Source organism: Amphiprion ocellaris, chromosome 15, assembly GCF_022539595.1.
Source record: "Amphiprion ocellaris isolate individual 3 ecotype Okinawa chromosome 15, ASM2253959v1, whole genome shotgun sequence".
NCBI classification, from domain to species: Eukaryota; Metazoa; Chordata; class Actinopteri; family Pomacentridae; genus Amphiprion; species Amphiprion ocellaris.
The window spans coordinates 14,174,353-14,190,551 of record NC_072780.1 but is presented as its reverse complement, the minus strand read 5'-3'; the positions used below and the strand labels follow the sequence as shown (position 1 = coordinate 14,190,551).

Genomic DNA, 16,199 nt, shown 5'->3' with positions numbered 1-16,199 from the left:
TGCATATGTAGTACGTCCTGCATTCCTGCATGTTTGATGCATATCCATCATCATGAAACATGGAGGCGTATGTGCAAACATTATGTCCATATTGACATACCACTTTTAATTTTATGGGATACAATAAACTTTCCCCTCCTCTGGCATCACCAGCACCCCTTAAAAAGCGCACTAACGCTCAAATTGTTTGATTTTAAGAGAGGTAAATTGACAGGACAACTACAGTGTAACTTAGGGGCAGAAAGTACCTAAACCGTTTCAATCATAGCATAATAAAATATCTTTTTCTCTTAAAAATGCGACCACTGTATGGATTCATTTGATCATCTTTGAAATAAATAATTAGAGGCCTCAACAAACTTACACATGAAAGTACGGGGTTTATCATTTTCTCCAGTTTCTGACACATGCATTCATTCTGTGTTTTTTCATCATTTGTACATAAAGCCCCATTTCTGAAATCAGTTAAGAGCCGCATCTCCTCCTTTCCTCTCTAATATTACTTACGATCTTTCCAGGCAAACCCGGTTTCCCCGGTAGCCCGTCGTTTCCAGGGATACCCTGAAAGAAGGAACTGAGGTTCAACTGGTTTGTTGCCAATCGAGCGCTAGCCACTCCCATCTCCACCAGTGGTTAAGGCAGAGTCAAAGGGTCGAAACCTGCTCCCTCTCCTGCCATGTCTTATGAAACTTTCAAAAATCTCCAGATCTTACTGAATTCATGAATCTGAATAAAAGGTCAATATATTTAAATCAAGAACTATTTTGAGTTGAGCTGTTAAAATAAATGCACCCGTGTCAAAGACATGACCTCTTCAATCCAGTCACCACTTCTGATGTCTTTCATACACCTTTGACTCTTGCAGCACAGATCAGAGCTTCACTTTATTTGAAGGTCTGTTTAAATCACAAACTTTAGAAATTATTCAAATTCATACTTTGGAAAGGCAATTCAGTATGTTTTGAACTTCGTAAATAAAACCAGGCCTTCAAATAACTGTTCATGTCTTGACTGACATTCCAAAAGCTCGCTCAGTTGCTTACCACATGGGTTAAAGCTCAAAGCACCAAATGTGTTAGTGCATTTTGTCATTTTGATTTAATCCTCAACCTATCTATGTCCAAGCTTGCACACGCATACTTTATAAACTGTCAGTCCATTTCCTACATGCATATTATGGACTTTATTCACCCCTGAAGATGCAAAGCATGTCAAAGCCTTATTTATGTACCCACAGTGCCCAAGCTGAAAGCCTGAATATAAGTAGCTTGTAGTTCAAGTCAGGCTACCGGAGCAGCTTCTGAATTGAACTGAAGAAATACCCCCCTCACCATCCGACTGGCCCTCTCTCTTACCTGTGGTCCTTGGATTCCATGAACTCCCTCAGGCCCTGGTGGGCCAGGGGGGCCAGGAGGTCCTGGGGGGCCCTGCAACATATAAAGTCATGACTACAACTGACATCACAAAATCATAGCCAGACACAAATTTAGAGTGCTGTGATTTTCCAAACAAAGTTAGCAAGGTAACAAAAGGCACAAAGCTTTCAAACGAAGCCTAAGTTGTCAGATAGGACTGCTGGCTGACAGATCAGACCTGAGGCCCAGGCTGCCACATGTTTACCGAAGTTCCTGGAGCTCCCTGGAAGGCAAGAATAATCAAAATGAGAGCAACAGCAGTGCTTGCAGGATATACAAAAAGCGCAGAGTGTGAAGTTAAGAATAATGCAACAAATGTCAAACCACAGAGAAATATGGAGGAGAAAAAAAACAAGCACGTTTCTTTTTTTCTCAACACATCCCTTAGAATATGTAGAGAATAGAGAATAGAGAATATGTTTAAGAAAATCTTTGTATTCAGACTCTTAATATGATGAGCACCAATGCTATATTGTAAATTAATTGCATGTCTCCATGTTTGTATTCTAGTGTGCATCTGTATATGTGTATGTGTGCAAGTGTGTACTCACAGGTCCACCTATACCCGTGTGCATCGGCATTATGCAGTTGCACTCTCCGGGTTCACCCTGAAATATACATCAAAAAAGACCCATAAATAAAAAAGCTAAAGAGAAGCTCTTTGCACAATTTTAAGCACAAGCTGCAAAACCGAGTCTTCATGCAATATTAAAACCGCTCTTGTTAATGTTAGAAAGGCAGAATTCTTTCAGTTTTCAGCACTCTTTTGTTCAGTTTTGCTAAATCCTGAAATCGTATGCATCACAAAAACCCTTATAACTCCAGGGGATGAAATGCTATCATTATCTTTTCTACCATGTTTGTAGTGTTGCGTTACATGAAACTGTGCTGAACAAATATGTTATGTATACCATGAACATAGTTAGTTATATTCCAGTATGTTTATAGTCTATATTGCTTGTTGTTTCTCTTTTTTCTTTGTTCCCTCCCCTTACTCCAACTGGTCGAGGCAGATGGTTGCCCTCCCTGAGCCTGGTTTTGCCGGAGGTTTCAAGCTGGTAAAAGGGATTTTTTTTCTGCCCACTGTCTCCAACTGTTAGTTACAGGGAATTATTGGGTTTCTCTGTAATATGTCAGGTCTTAACCTTAGTATGTGAAGTGCCTTGAGATGTTGTAAATTGGGGCTGCATAAATAAAACAGAAATGACGCAAAGAAATGTGTAATTCATGTATTAGTAATAGGAGAAGCCCACGTGATACTCCCAACTACACAAGTCTTAACACCCAAGACAAATTTTGCATGTATGAGCTCTGGCAGAATAGTTAAATGCACAAACAAATACTGAGTAGACTCTCTAAGTGTTACCTCTTGCTCATTCTTTCTTCGTTTTCTCTACTTTTTCTTAACTTTAGTCTCCCTTTTAATTGAGGCTTCACAAGCGCTCCTGTCCCACATCTTACACCCCTCCCGACCCTTGAGCAGTGCCTGTACTGCTTCTTCATCTCTCCCACCCTCTCAGTGACAGTGTGGACCGGTGGCTCTGATGAATGCTGTAATTAATAGTCTCTCTCACACACACACACACACACACACTTCTCTCTTAAGGCCCCCAAAACTCCTGTAGTCTGCCAGTAACAGTACACTTGTCACCTCCGCTGCTACTCTATCTGTGCCCCGGGGCCAGCATGTGCATGAGTGTGTCAGCGCTGAGGCAGCGAGTGGAGTGGGGTTGGGGGTTGCGGGATGTTGGTGGGGTGTTGAGCCATCTCTTGCGATTACCATCTGTTCCGCCCCCTTTTATTCGAGCCCCTCCAGTTCCCTTCATCCAAACAAAACGGTAGACTTACCTTGTCCCCCTTAGCTCCATCGGCTCCCTGCAAGAGAAGGAGACAGAGCAAAGGCACACACACACACACACACACAGACACACAAAGTCAAACACTTAGTTACTCTTGCTTTGTTGTTTCAGAAGAAGGCTCACGGGGCAGTGAGCTGAGCGTAGATCAGGGGACAGAGGATGAGATGGGAGCAGACATCGCCTCTGTTATGGATCGAGGCAGACATCCTTGGTTACAAATGATGCCTAAATCAAGGACAGTTCCCAAAGAAGCTCAAAGAAAATTAAAACGCTGAACAGACGCCAACACAAAGGCAACAACTGAAGTATGCCACTTGAATTTATCTTACAGCTCTTCAAATTGCTGATACACATGTACAAAAACATGCAAATGAAAAACACAGTTTGGACAACAGAGGTACAAAACAACTCACTGGTCTGCCATCCATTCCTGGTAGTCCGTCACGACCAGAGGCTCCATCTCTACCCTGTGGGTCAAAAAGTAAGTACGACATTCTGTTTGAAAATATGATATATTCATGTGCTCGTTTATATCCTACCGGTGGCCCTGGTGCACCAATGCCTGGTGGCCCCTGTGGTCCTGGAAGCCCAGAATCACCTACAGAGCCCTATGAACAGAAAACATCCAACATGTATATATTTACAGGGTTCATTTGGTTTTACACTGCAAATACAATTTAGACTAAACCACTTTTTTATGCTACCTTTTCCCCTGAAGGGCCAACAGGGCCAGGTAATCCTCTGGCACCCGGAGGTCCCTGCACAAAATGCACAGATTAGAAGAAAACTCTAAATATGTAGTGTGGAAAAGCAGCACTTAACAAGTATGAGTGAAGCTTACTACAACTCCTGGGAGCCCTCTTGGTCCCTCGTCACCCTAAGACATGAAAAACAACAAAACAAAGATGAAACAAAAAGAGAAGTAGGTGGTTTAGGTGGTCTAGAGAGAAAATCAAGTGTAAAGACTGGGACAAGTGCTGACTTTCCCATGTCAACAAAGCATCAAGCAGTTATTCCACAAAGAATCAAAGGACCCAAGATTATGTTTGGATGGTTATTTACAAGTTTACTGTTAGATCTATGAGACAGGAAAAGTCTAACCGCTGACATCATAGGAGAATATGGTGTTCATTAGTGAGATCACATGAGGACAGCATCCACTTAAGAGCTGTGTACATGTTTTATGCAACAGCTGTGAACATAAAACTCCTTTATCAATCAAGATGTTTTCTCGGGACACATCAGCCTTACTTGTGGTCCTGCAACTCCAACTCCTGCAACTCCTGCTTCTCCCTACAGGGGGCAGAATACATCAAAGATGAGAATGCATGAAATTACACAACCATTCACAAGTATTTCTAAACATGGTAATACAATAAAGGGACATTCACACCTTGCTTCCTTTGGGACCAGCAGGGCCCTGCACACCTGGCAAACCAGGTTTTCCCTGAAATTAAAATATGTGACTTTATCATCAGATATTCTCATTGTACATAGCAGTATGTAAAGAAATAAGTACACAATTTCCCTCACATTTTTGCCAGGCTTCCCTTCTCCTGGGGGACCAGGGTCTCCTCTCTCTCCTTTGGGACCTGGCACAGCTACACCATCACCCACCACAGCGCTAGAAGAAGGACAGCTGGTACAAGCATCCCCCTGGGAAAACACAACAAGTCCAAAGCATGATCCAAGTACCGCTGGGAACAATCACATTTAATTTTTAAAAAAATGTTAGCGTCTATTTTGAAACCAATGGAAACTGTCCTGGGCCAAACACGCTACCAGTAGTATCACCTGTAATCAGGTGTCCACAATGAATGGAGAGACATAGCCATGCAAACAAACAAACAAACAAAAAAACAACCCAATCAGGTCTCTAACATGTACTGTATGATCTGCCTAAAGGGATACAGACTGAGCAAAGCACATGATTGCTACATTTTATTCTGGCACTAATTTAAAAGATAAGGAGATCCAATTAAGTTGCAGAAAAGTGACTCAACAGTTGCCGTATGTACCTTCTCTCCCTTCAAGCCCGTAAGTCCATCTTGACCAGGCTCTCCAGGCAGTCCTGGGGCTCCTGGAGCTCCATCCAATCCGTTGTCTCCTTGATCTCCTTGTTCACCCTGGTAAAATTGAAACACCATAACAAAAAGCCTGACCACTGTGTAGTTTCCATATAGTGCTCAAAATAAATGCTAATTAGCACTAGCAGCGCTAAGAAATAGTGGCTTTTTTATGAATTTTATTGCACATGCATATGGCACAATACTCCTGCTGGGTTCATGATACTATACTTACTGAATGTTGGAGTCAGTAAGAACAAAACACCAAAGGCAGTGCTCAACTGGGTGTAAAGAAGAAATGCACTCAACAGGACTGGTAAGCACCACCCGTTCCCACAATGCAATTTGGTGAGAAACAGTGATTGGGAACATTTATGTTTGTTTACAAGAAAGCTCCACAGGGTAGCTGATATTTCCCTCTTCAACAATTTATCTACCAGGCCAGTTTTCTTGGCTGATCTGTGTTTAAGTTAAAAAAAACAAAACATAGCTGATGATTTATTTAGCTCTCAAATGTGGACAACGGTATCGGTCTCAGCATTCCAGTAACTATCTGGCTGCACTTTGAAGTTGAAGCCGAGTGATTCCTGTGGGCAAGATTTAGAGCAGTTTAAGGCAGCCTGGCTCAGCTGATGGCAGATTTATTTCTCAGTTTTTTTTGAGTAAAGTGATGTGAATGTTCCAAAAGGCAGATTCGGTGATCTAAAATAATGCCAGAGTATGAAGGTCTGAGCTCCCCTGAAATATAATTTAATAACATGCGGGGTTGGTTTCCTGCAGACATCCTTGGTCTCGGTAGATGTCAAATTAGTTAAGAGCATCTGACTGTTTCTAAAGGCCACTAGAGACTCTAAATAGTCTCATTCCTTCAGGTTTTCCAATAGATGATTTAAGGGAGACTCTGTGTTAGATAAAAGCCTCACAGAATGCCCAAGAGACATGATTAGTTGGTTTTAATTTCTCCACTGACAACAGAGCTGTTAAATGTGGTGTGAATTTCTTGCTGGGTCATTGCAGGTGTGTGAAAATACAAATACAGAATGGCTTTTTATAGAAAGGATCTGTAGGAGACTTGAACATGGAATTTACCTTTTCTCCTTTAGCACCAGCCAGACCTGGTGGGCCCTGTGAAGACAAATAGAAGGTGATGATCAAATTCACGAAGATAGACGTACAAACGTACGAACACACACATGCACGCACGCACGCACGCACGCACGCACGCACGCACGCACGCACGCACGCACACACACACACACACACAAACATACACTCACGCACTCTCACAAAACCTGTGCAGTCATCTGTGAGTACTGTGCAAGCCTCTATCTATTCAGGTAAAATAAAAACTGTTGACATACAGCTAACCACAGAGGCACGCAGTGTGTAATTGGGAGGGGTGATGGAAGCCAACAGAGATTTATTATACTTAGTAACAATTCTGTGGTAAGAGGAGAATCTCTGCATATCCTATTTGTACAATAAGCATTATGGGTTGATTTGCCCTCGGGGTGAAATCTTTCAGCGTCTCGAAATTTTCACTCATCCAGATGGTGCTTAATCTGTTTCACTCGGAAACAAAATAGCATATCAAGAAGCCGCTTTGGTTTTGTGGAATTTGTATAATGCGATTTCTGTTGCTAATTCTGATGAAGATCAGTAATGGATGTAATGGTGTGTGCAGTGTTTTAATACATTTCAAGTTTTATTTGTTCTTGGGTTTGGTTGTAAGCTATGACAGCATTCCATGTTTATTGACTCAATTAAGCCCTTGGACAGCGTTTTTCACTCTGCATTAAGATTTACTGGTGATAATTACAATAGTCATGGCTGTGAGCTGTATGCTAAGGCTGGCTGGTCCTCTCTCCATCGCTGTAAGGCATGATAGACACTGGTCCTTACTGTTGTTTCTCCCCTCTTACAATTCTTCACTTTAATGTGGCCTCTTACCAAACACGTGCATATGATTGAATAACACTGCAGCTTTCATCTGTTTTAACTGAGCTTGGAAAATCTGGTTTTACTCACTGTGCATCTGCAACCTGAAATAACCTTTAAAGCATTCTAAAACTAACCTCATCATTGTCCGCGGTGCAATTCCGGTTTTTAACTTCATCTTGTTTTACTTCGAGGTGCCCTTGTTCTCATTGATATACTTGTTTTTAAATTTGAAATGTTCTATTTATTGTTTTGTATTATTTTACTAACTTTCCCTTTTAGTATTTTTATTGTAATTGTTAGGCAAATTTGTGTCTACATTTTTTATTTTCTTACTCAGCCATGTTGTAAATGAGGTCTCCATGCCTTAGTGTATTCTGAGTTTGACTGAAGGTTGAATGAAAGTTGTATTATTTCATTAGGTTTAACAGAGCAAATAAGCAGCAAAGGGTGTCGGTTTAAGCATCAAGGATTTAAGAGTCCTTGCATGTTTTTGTTCTTCAGTTCAGGTGCTCAGAGGGAATCATACTGCCCTCTTCAGGAAGGACCAAGAAAGTCCTCAGACACAAACTTTCCTCATCTGACAATATCGTGCGTTTCTTGCATTTTCAGTTTGGATTTCATTAGGCTGCATCCACTGCAACAAAGCGACAATTTAGATTTTGAGAATCTAAGACGAAATAAGTTTAAAATTCTACAAACATACCTCTCTGCTCTTGTGCAAATTGATTCTATCTCTAGATATTTGTGTGAGGGATATCTTTTTCTTACAGCGCACCTGTTTTCCATTAGCCCCGAGACCTGGTGGTCCAGCTGGCCCTGGAGGACCTGGTTCACCTGGTTTGCCTCTTGCTCCTTCAGGCATTTTGATGCCGGCAGGTCCGCTGCCAACCTCTGATGGCTGGCACACGCCACACTCGCCCTAAGGAGACGCAGGAGGGTTATCTTGCATGACAATTAAGCTAAAGGATGCAAAATCAACACACACACACACACACATATATATGCACTTACCTTCTCACCCTTTAAGCCAGGAAGACCGACACCTGGCAAGCCTTGTTCTCCCTGTGAAAAGATAACATTAAAATGTCATGGAATGAGATAAAGGATGAAATGGTTTTGGAAAAAAAAATACGCACATGTAGATGGGTTTCATTTCACAGCTGTGTGAGATGCATTCTCACACAGAAAGCAAACCAGAATGATTGAAAGATTACAAGGTGATAAGCATGAGCAGTTTTTTTTGGTCAAAAGTTGCAAAAGTAATGCATAAAACATTCTCAGAATCCCACAGAGGAAAATACCCTTTCAGCTGAGTGTGCACAATTAAGTGTTGAATATGGTGAAAAAGAATCGACTGTTTCATCTCTTTTCATGATACTTAATAAATGAATTCATGAATACTTATTCAATCCTGGCTTGAGATAGTTTATTATGACACTTTTTCTGTATGTGTGGTACACATATGAAGCTTTGCACTAAAGTAAGAGATTTGGGAAATAGCCCATTTTATATTGTAATAGTAAACAGCAGACTAATGCATGCAGACATTAACCAACTTAATCTAGAATACAGAATAAACTTAAGTCAACAAACAATAGACATTTCATATGCCACTTCTAATGCGAGTTACAGTGAGTATTGTGCTTTTTACCAATACTGCTCTTTCACAGTTTGAGGAACACAGATTATCTTTCATTTATTGAAGTGTGAGAGCTAATTTAATGCATTCCCAGTTAGTGATATCACCGCTACTACCTACCGGTTTGCATTTGAATTCCATGTGTTACTTCAGCTAGCTAGAAAGTGTGTCAAAGTGCCGCATGTGGAAGAAATGTTTTTGAAATGTCAGGTTGCATAGCACATACAATTTTACATCTAAGCAGGGATTTCAAACAACTTGCTCTGTATCTAAATTTTGAAAAAGTCCATGTACAAGCTGACATGGTGGCAATAAGTTGTCTACCCCTGCTGCGTGTGCACTTTTGGATAAAAAAAACAGTCAAACCTTGCACACAATTTTCTAAGAGCAACAGTATATCCGTGGAAATACTGAATAAATAAGAAGAACATTGGATCTTTGTTAATCTAAAATTATGTAGTAGAAGTAAAAAGCAGAAAAACAACCAGAAAGCATTTAAGAAAGCCTCCAACCTCCCACATCACGCTCAAAGCTTGTCACTGCATACTGTTCTCCTACCTTTTCACCTCTTTGTCCATCCTTCCCACCAGGTCCCCTCGGTCCAGGCTTTCCCTGTCACATGAACACATTTAATTTCATGACTCTGCCGAATCAAGATGTGAAGCAAAACCTTCCTCTTTTTAAAGAACTGAGTCTGAACTTACCGGTTTACCATCAGCTCCTTTGCTGCCCTGCAGACAAGCAGAAAAAAAAATTACTATTTGAATTTTATGAATTGATAAAAATGGATGGGTGTTTTAAATTTGTAATTCACATTTCATAGTAAGGTGGACCCTACAGGCAGCCATGTCAAATGATTTTGGTTTTTGACTACATAAGCTTTTCACTAATAAGGTTCCCACTGAGAAAAAATCCCTATGGCAGACAGTTTGGGGCCCTAAAATTAGCGCACTGCTGTGATTATCTTCCTCATGAAGTCTATTACGAGCCGCACTCAGAAGCCTACTGAGCGAGTTCACCTTATGTAAGCCTTGTCTGCTATTGAGGTCACCTAGTCTCAGCAGTATTTCTTTTTATGTTACTTACCTTCTCTCCTCGAAGGCCAGGCAGTCCTATGTTTCCTGGCTCTCCCTGCGGAGCAGAAAAAGTAAACGATATATCATTTTAATGAAGGTGCTTATTACTGTTCACACATGCAAGCAAACACAATAAGGCAGACATAGAAATACAATTAAACAAACCAATTACCCCATCAGTTTTCTACTGTGCTGTGTGTTATAATGTATGTTAATGTGTCCTTTCTGTAGGATCAAAATCTTCCAAGACAAATATATGAATTTTTTTTTGTTATGTTCTTGGTTGTTTTTCTGTGTATATTAAAATGATTTGTTTTTTATTCAGACCCAGAATCACATCAATTCTTAATAAATAGACTTACAGACTCTCCTTTCTGTCCAGTCCCAGGTTCTCCCTTCTGCTGCAGTGTTTGGGTCAAGGCACCGGGGATGAGGTTCGGGGGCAACTCTCCAAGAGTCGGGCACACAGAACAAGGCTCACCCTAAAGCACATAGGCAGGGTCAAATAGCAGGTCTCAACGTAATTACCCAGCTTATTCAATGAAGGTGCCCACTGAGAAAGAAAAAACTACATGAATGCAATTAAAAATGCTCTTATGTACCAAGACGAATGCAACACATGTAGGACTAACCAGAAAAACAAAGCATGGTTTATTTATTAGGCTGGTCTATCTGGCTGATCGCTGAAGTAAACAAGAAATTGTTTAAACTAAAACCTATTGAAGACCCCAATCTGACCTTTTCTCCTTTGGTGCCACTTGATCCTGGTTCACCCTGCCAAAAGACACAAAAACACAGACATCCAGGAAGACAAGTTAATCCCAGCTCACCCTGATGAGCATGTTTGCTTCGAGATGCCTGCCGTGTCTGAACATGGTGCTGGAAGCATACTGGTCATTGCAATTAGGCAGATGGCTGAGTATATCTGCAATGTGTGTGTAGGTAGGTGTGTGGACAGGAGCTGTTTGCACACATACATGCAGGGGTATAGACCTACTTTGGTGGCCATCTGTAGGAGTGATGAATGTGGGTGTATTTGTGTGTGGATTCTTGTTTCTTTTGTGTTTTGTGGAGGTTAGTTCAGCTAGTTTGCTTGCATCTGCTTTAGGAGAAAGGCATCTACAATGCTGACGTTAGCATATCTGAATGTGTAGGAATGCAGATGAGTGTGTATAGGTTGCACTGCCACAGAATATGAATGAATCACAAGCTGTAAATGAATGAGGGGGAACGCTATACCTTCTGTCCTGTTTTGCCATCTGCACCTTGAGGACCCTGGTAAATAGAGAAAAATAAAGGAGAGCGAGGCAGGGATGATCCAAAAGTAAAAACACTGTTAGTTCAACTTTGTAAGAGTAAGGTCATGTCTCCCTCTCTGTTGCTCTACCTCCTTCTCCTTCTGCCCTAACCAGGTATGACAGATGGATGCTGGCACTATTGGAAATCGTTGCACGGAGAATCTCATAAGGCTCGAGATTTATATTCTTCCCCCCCCACAAATCATTCTCTATTTAACCTGCTGGGGTAAGTGGGAAGATGCCGAAATGAACAGAGCGAAACACAATGCGCACTATGTTGAGCCCTGACTCACTGGAGAGACAGAAAGACACGTTGAGATTACATTAAGAAAAAGACCTTTGCCTTGGAGAATAAACTTTTGACAGCATATCACGCCCTCTCCCCTTGAGCTGCTGCAACACTGTGAAAATTACAAGGGCAAATACAACCCCAAGGTAGAAATAAATGCCATACTTTTCCTCAGAATGATAAGAAAAAGTATAACGTATGCGCTATCAAACAAGTGCTCAAGGTTCAATTGTCAGCTACAGCTCAGACCGTGTCTACAACTCCCTAATAAAACACGTAGCAAGATCGTAAAAATGTTTAACTGAACATTGCGGGCAAGTGCAGAATACATTATGGTCAAACTGTTGTACTCACAGGCAGTCCTTGCTCTCCCATCCCTGGTGTTCCTGGTTCTCCTTTAGGGCCAGGTTTCCCCTGCAAAGCCACTGTGTTGCCCATGTCTGCAGGCAGCACTGGGCACACTTCACATGGGTCGCCCTGAAGATGGAACACAGGTCAAACACACAACGTATTGATGAGAGAGCACATAAACATGCAGATCAAGAGATTAAGGACAGTGTGTACGAGGCATTGTACCTTCTCTCCTTTAGTCCCCGCTGGTCCTCTTGGTCCCTATGAAAACAGCAGAATCCCAGTCAAACACTGATGTATCAGTTCACAGTTAGAATGCTGTTCATTGGAAGCTCATGCATACATTACTGAACACCAATCAATGTTTAAAAGAGTCTCTCACTCGATCTCCTGGCAATCCATCTCTTCCTGAAGGTCCTGAATCTCCCTGTGAACACACACAGAAATATGAAAACCTACAAAATCCTTCAAAAAAAAATTCTTTTTGAGATGTCTGAAATTTCAGTTTGGGTTTACTAGCACAAAGATGTTAAGAATTTCTGGATCCAGAGAAGAATGCAATATTTTAACTAAAGTGAAGACATAGCATCAAATCATGACAAAAAAATTACATTAATATTAATGATATACAATACTGGAAATTTGCAGATATCCAATATGTGGTTATTTTTCAACTTATTCTGACCAATGTCACTATCAATATATGTGTAATTTTTTTCCACCTAATTACAGAGAACATCAAGTCTCTCCTGTAGTGGAATTAACTTACTATTATACCTCCTCTTATCATGATGACCCACTGATGATGGCAGATGAAAACATTAAGTAAAATGCTGTTCAAAATACACATTCATTTGACAAAATAAGAAAATTGCTTGAATGTCTGTGTAAAACACACCTTATGATGGTGCCAGACAGGTATTATCAGTCTGTGAATGTTCTATTTGGGCCGATGCTGATATTTTTTTCAAAGCCTTCATCAGCTTATGTCAAAGATGATGCCAATTTTATGCTGCATCACTGGTTATTAAGCTTTCCTAAATCAATAACTTCCTCACCATCCCATCAGTTCAGCTGAAGTATCCTTCACACAATTCACCAATCACATTTGCAGTACAGTATTTTCTTATTATTGTATTACAAATGGTGTTACATTGCCTTCTTCTCAAAATATGACACGAGAAGACTTTTGAAACTTCTGCTGGAAGTGGAAAGTTTCCATATTCACCAAACATCTCAGGTAAAGGCCTGCAAGGTACTTGTAAGTAGGACTAGTTTGAAAGCCAATCCTGGTTCAATAGTAAACGTGTGGATGTCATTCTGGATGTCACATTATAACTCAAAGGAAACTCGGGTGGGATCCATATTTATGTAAAAGTGTACATAATTGTGGTTACAATGCTTTGTCATACAACTGAATTGTAAATGTATAGTAGACTCAAGTTTGCACTTGCTACCACTTGGAATGGCAAAAGATGGGCTTTCAGACATTTAGTTAACTCTGTCAATAGCTTACCCATTAACTGTAGCTATTTCAATTGCTTTACCATTAATTTGAGCTAACTGTTTATATATTAGGTTTGGCTAAATATTTTACATGTTTTTCCATAAAAGTTCAAATACTTTCGATTGTTTGTTATGGGTCCAGATATTTCAAACATTTATCTGTTCCAGTAGCTACATACCTTAACTGTTTATGTAATACATTGAGCTAACTTTTTCGGCAGTTTAACTATTACTTTTAGCAACCATTTTAAGTATTTGACTATTACTTTTAGCTAACTTTTTCTACTATTTCCCCAAGAAATTTAGTGAAATATTTTAACTAATTCATTATCGTAAGCTAGCTATTTCAACTATTTATCCATCAACTTGAGCTTTGTATTTCCAATGTTTATTCATTAATTTTAGCAAACCATTTGAATAGTTTATCCATTCATTTAAGCATTTTGCTCATATATTAAGTTTTGTTAAGTATTTCAAATGTTTATCCATAAAGGTTTTAACATTTTCAAGTGTTTACTCATTACTGAGCTTGACATTTTAAACATTTATAGCGTATGTTATACTAGCTAAATATTTCAACTGTTTAACACATTTTGATAACAATTTCCGTTGTTTAACTATTACTTCTAGCTACTATTTCAAGTATTTGACAACTACTTTTTCTACCATTTCCCCAAGGAATTTAGCCAAGTATTTTCAGTTTATTTATTACAGAGAGCTATCAGCTCAGCTATTAATTTGAGCTAACAATTTCAATAGTTTATTCATTTATTTAAGCTTGTTCAACAGTTTATAAATTGTGTCTAACTATTTCAATTGTTTATCCATAACAGTTTTATCAGTTTCAAGTGTTCATTATTACTTCGCTTGATTTTTCAACCAATTATCTGTTACAATATTTCAATTGTAAAGTCATTATATTTAGCTAACACTTTCAACTGTTTAGCCATAACTTTTAGCTAACTATTTGAACAGCTTTACACTTAAAATTTAGTCAAGTATTTCAAACTGTATATTCCTGAAGGTGAGCTGGCTATTTCAACCATTTATCCATTAATTTGAGCTCACAATTCAGACATTTTAACATTACTTGTCACTATTTCAGCTTGCTGCCTAACTATTGGGTTAGGGGTTAGGGTTATTCTCCTTAACACAAATACGCAAATATATTTTTAATCGTGTTAATAAGTTAAAACTATGTACCCACTGAGTATGCATACTCTCCATTGTCACTGGTCTTGTTTATTTTCATAAACCATAGTAAAATGAGATATTTACAATAATACAAAAGTTTTAGCCTACCTTTTCTCCTTTTGCACCACCAGGTTCACCGGGAGGGCCCTGGCAAGAAAATAAAAGCACATAAATTGTCTCAAATGCCTTTCTTAAGATGGTTTTAGACTTTTGCCAAGGACAATGAAATCTGCTCCAATTAAAAGAGTCCTGCCAAGGCTAGCCCTGCACTTCTAAGAGCATTGTCCAGTAAAGCTATGTATTGGTCAAACTGAGACCATCTCTAAGAGGAGTGCGAGGACATTACGATAATTAATGCAAGGACATAATCCAATAAGTGCATGTATAATTTTTTCTTCTAACAACTTCTTTCAGGGCTTTTTAATTAAAAAAGGACACTCACTGGAGGACCTGGCTTTCCAGCTCCTGGTATGCCTGGAAGCCCGGGCCTCCCTGGTTCCCCTGCCAACCCTTCAGGACCCACCGAACCCGGAGTACCCTGGAAAACAAATTCAGCACAGACTCAGTAAACCCAAACTGGACTGAATGCATGTGACAGTCAGGTTGATGGTAGAAACTCCAAGACTTAATGCAGACAGACCTTCTGTCCCTTAGGGCCGACTACACAGATGGACCCTGCTCGACCCTGGGAAATGGTGACAGACAAAGAGAGAGAAGCGACATCATCAGTGTCAGCCCACAGTGATCAAACAAGCTCTGCTGAAATCTATCTCCGAAATGTCTTCATAAATCGTTACAGACACTTGTTGATTTCCCTCATTTGTTCGAAATTTTGCATTGGGGGAAATGGAAAGACGGAGAAATGTAGATCCCGTAAGATGTATTATCTTCAGTGGTGCATATGCAATATTTTCTGCCTGCCTGATTCAAGCCACATCAACAAGCACATTCATATTCACAATGTCAGATGGATGGGAGGCTTAAGAAAATCTATCCTCCCCCAAAATCCATCTGGCCACGACAAGCACTTAGCCCGGTGAGGAGCTAAATGTTAGTGCGTGTGATGCCGAAACCAGGGGAATATCTCAGAGCACACACACGTTGTAATTTGTTCCTCAAAACTTTTCATGCGTCTACAGGATCACTGCACCGAACAGGGAAGATTAAAAGGTTTAAGTCTTCCTGAATAGACGCCTGCCTGTGTGAGAGACGAACAGCACAGTCAATGAGGCAGCATTGATTGTGCAAGCTTTGTTGCTCTAGCCTAATCTAACAGGCATTAACAGGCTGACTTAACGCAATGGGAGAGAGGAGAGGGGGGAACAGATTTCAATGGGAGTCAGAGCTTAAAGAGTAATACCATATAAGTTTAGTGAATATCCGCTCTAACCTGATAAAAGTGGCTGTATGAGTGTGTGTGAGAGTTTTATTGTGTTTGTGAATGTATCTGTAGCAATGACGAAATATATATTTACATCTGACTCGGCTTGAAAGCAAATTTCATGAGTAAAAGACGCTTATTCTAATGCTCTGGTTGTTATGCAAAAGAAAAAAAATGAAAACAC

General features: G+C 40.1%; 1 protein-coding gene across 14 annotated transcripts in view; it reads right to left on the bottom strand.

Moving 5' to 3' along the window:
• Window positions 1–16,199, bottom strand: part of col16a1 (collagen, type XVI, alpha 1) — an 80,014-nt gene that overhangs the window by 18,048 nt on the left and 45,767 nt on the right. For 6 of the 14 annotated variants that reach the window (XM_023272910.3, XM_035949405.2, XM_055018235.1 and 3 more), the window contains 28 exons: window positions 15,275–15,319; window positions 15,077–15,172; window positions 14,743–14,781; window positions 12,317–12,361; window positions 12,160–12,195; window positions 11,938–12,060; window positions 11,236–11,271; window positions 10,735–10,770; window positions 10,359–10,478; window positions 10,007–10,051; window positions 9,625–9,651; window positions 9,479–9,532; window positions 8,293–8,343; window positions 8,057–8,200; window positions 6,430–6,465; window positions 5,293–5,400; window positions 4,808–4,930; window positions 4,668–4,721; window positions 4,526–4,567; window positions 4,116–4,151; window positions 3,979–4,032; window positions 3,814–3,882; window positions 3,688–3,741; window positions 3,264–3,290; window positions 1,967–2,023; window positions 1,594–1,638; window positions 1,356–1,427; window positions 508–561 (listed from right to left, as the gene is read on the bottom strand). In XM_023272910.3, coding sequence (XP_023128678.2) covers window positions 508–561; window positions 1,356–1,427; window positions 1,594–1,638; window positions 1,967–2,023; window positions 3,264–3,290; window positions 3,688–3,741; window positions 3,814–3,882; window positions 3,979–4,032; window positions 4,116–4,151; window positions 4,526–4,567; window positions 4,668–4,721; window positions 4,808–4,930; window positions 5,293–5,400; window positions 6,430–6,465; window positions 8,057–8,200; window positions 8,293–8,343; window positions 9,479–9,532; window positions 9,625–9,651; window positions 10,007–10,051; window positions 10,359–10,478; window positions 10,735–10,770; window positions 11,236–11,271; window positions 11,938–12,060; window positions 12,160–12,195; window positions 12,317–12,361; window positions 14,743–14,781; window positions 15,077–15,172; window positions 15,275–15,319 — 1,728 coding nt within the window. The remainder of the gene's footprint in view (window positions 1–507; window positions 562–1,355; window positions 1,428–1,593; window positions 1,639–1,966; window positions 2,024–3,263; window positions 3,291–3,687; window positions 3,742–3,813; window positions 3,883–3,978; window positions 4,033–4,115; window positions 4,152–4,525; window positions 4,568–4,667; window positions 4,722–4,807; window positions 4,931–5,292; window positions 5,401–6,429; window positions 6,466–8,056; window positions 8,201–8,292; window positions 8,344–9,478; window positions 9,533–9,624; window positions 9,652–10,006; window positions 10,052–10,358; window positions 10,479–10,734; window positions 10,771–11,235; window positions 11,272–11,937; window positions 12,061–12,159; window positions 12,196–12,316; window positions 12,362–14,742; window positions 14,782–15,076; window positions 15,173–15,274; window positions 15,320–16,199) is intronic. The other 8 variants (XM_055018237.1, XM_055018238.1, XM_023272916.3 and 5 more) reach the window with 3 other exon arrangements.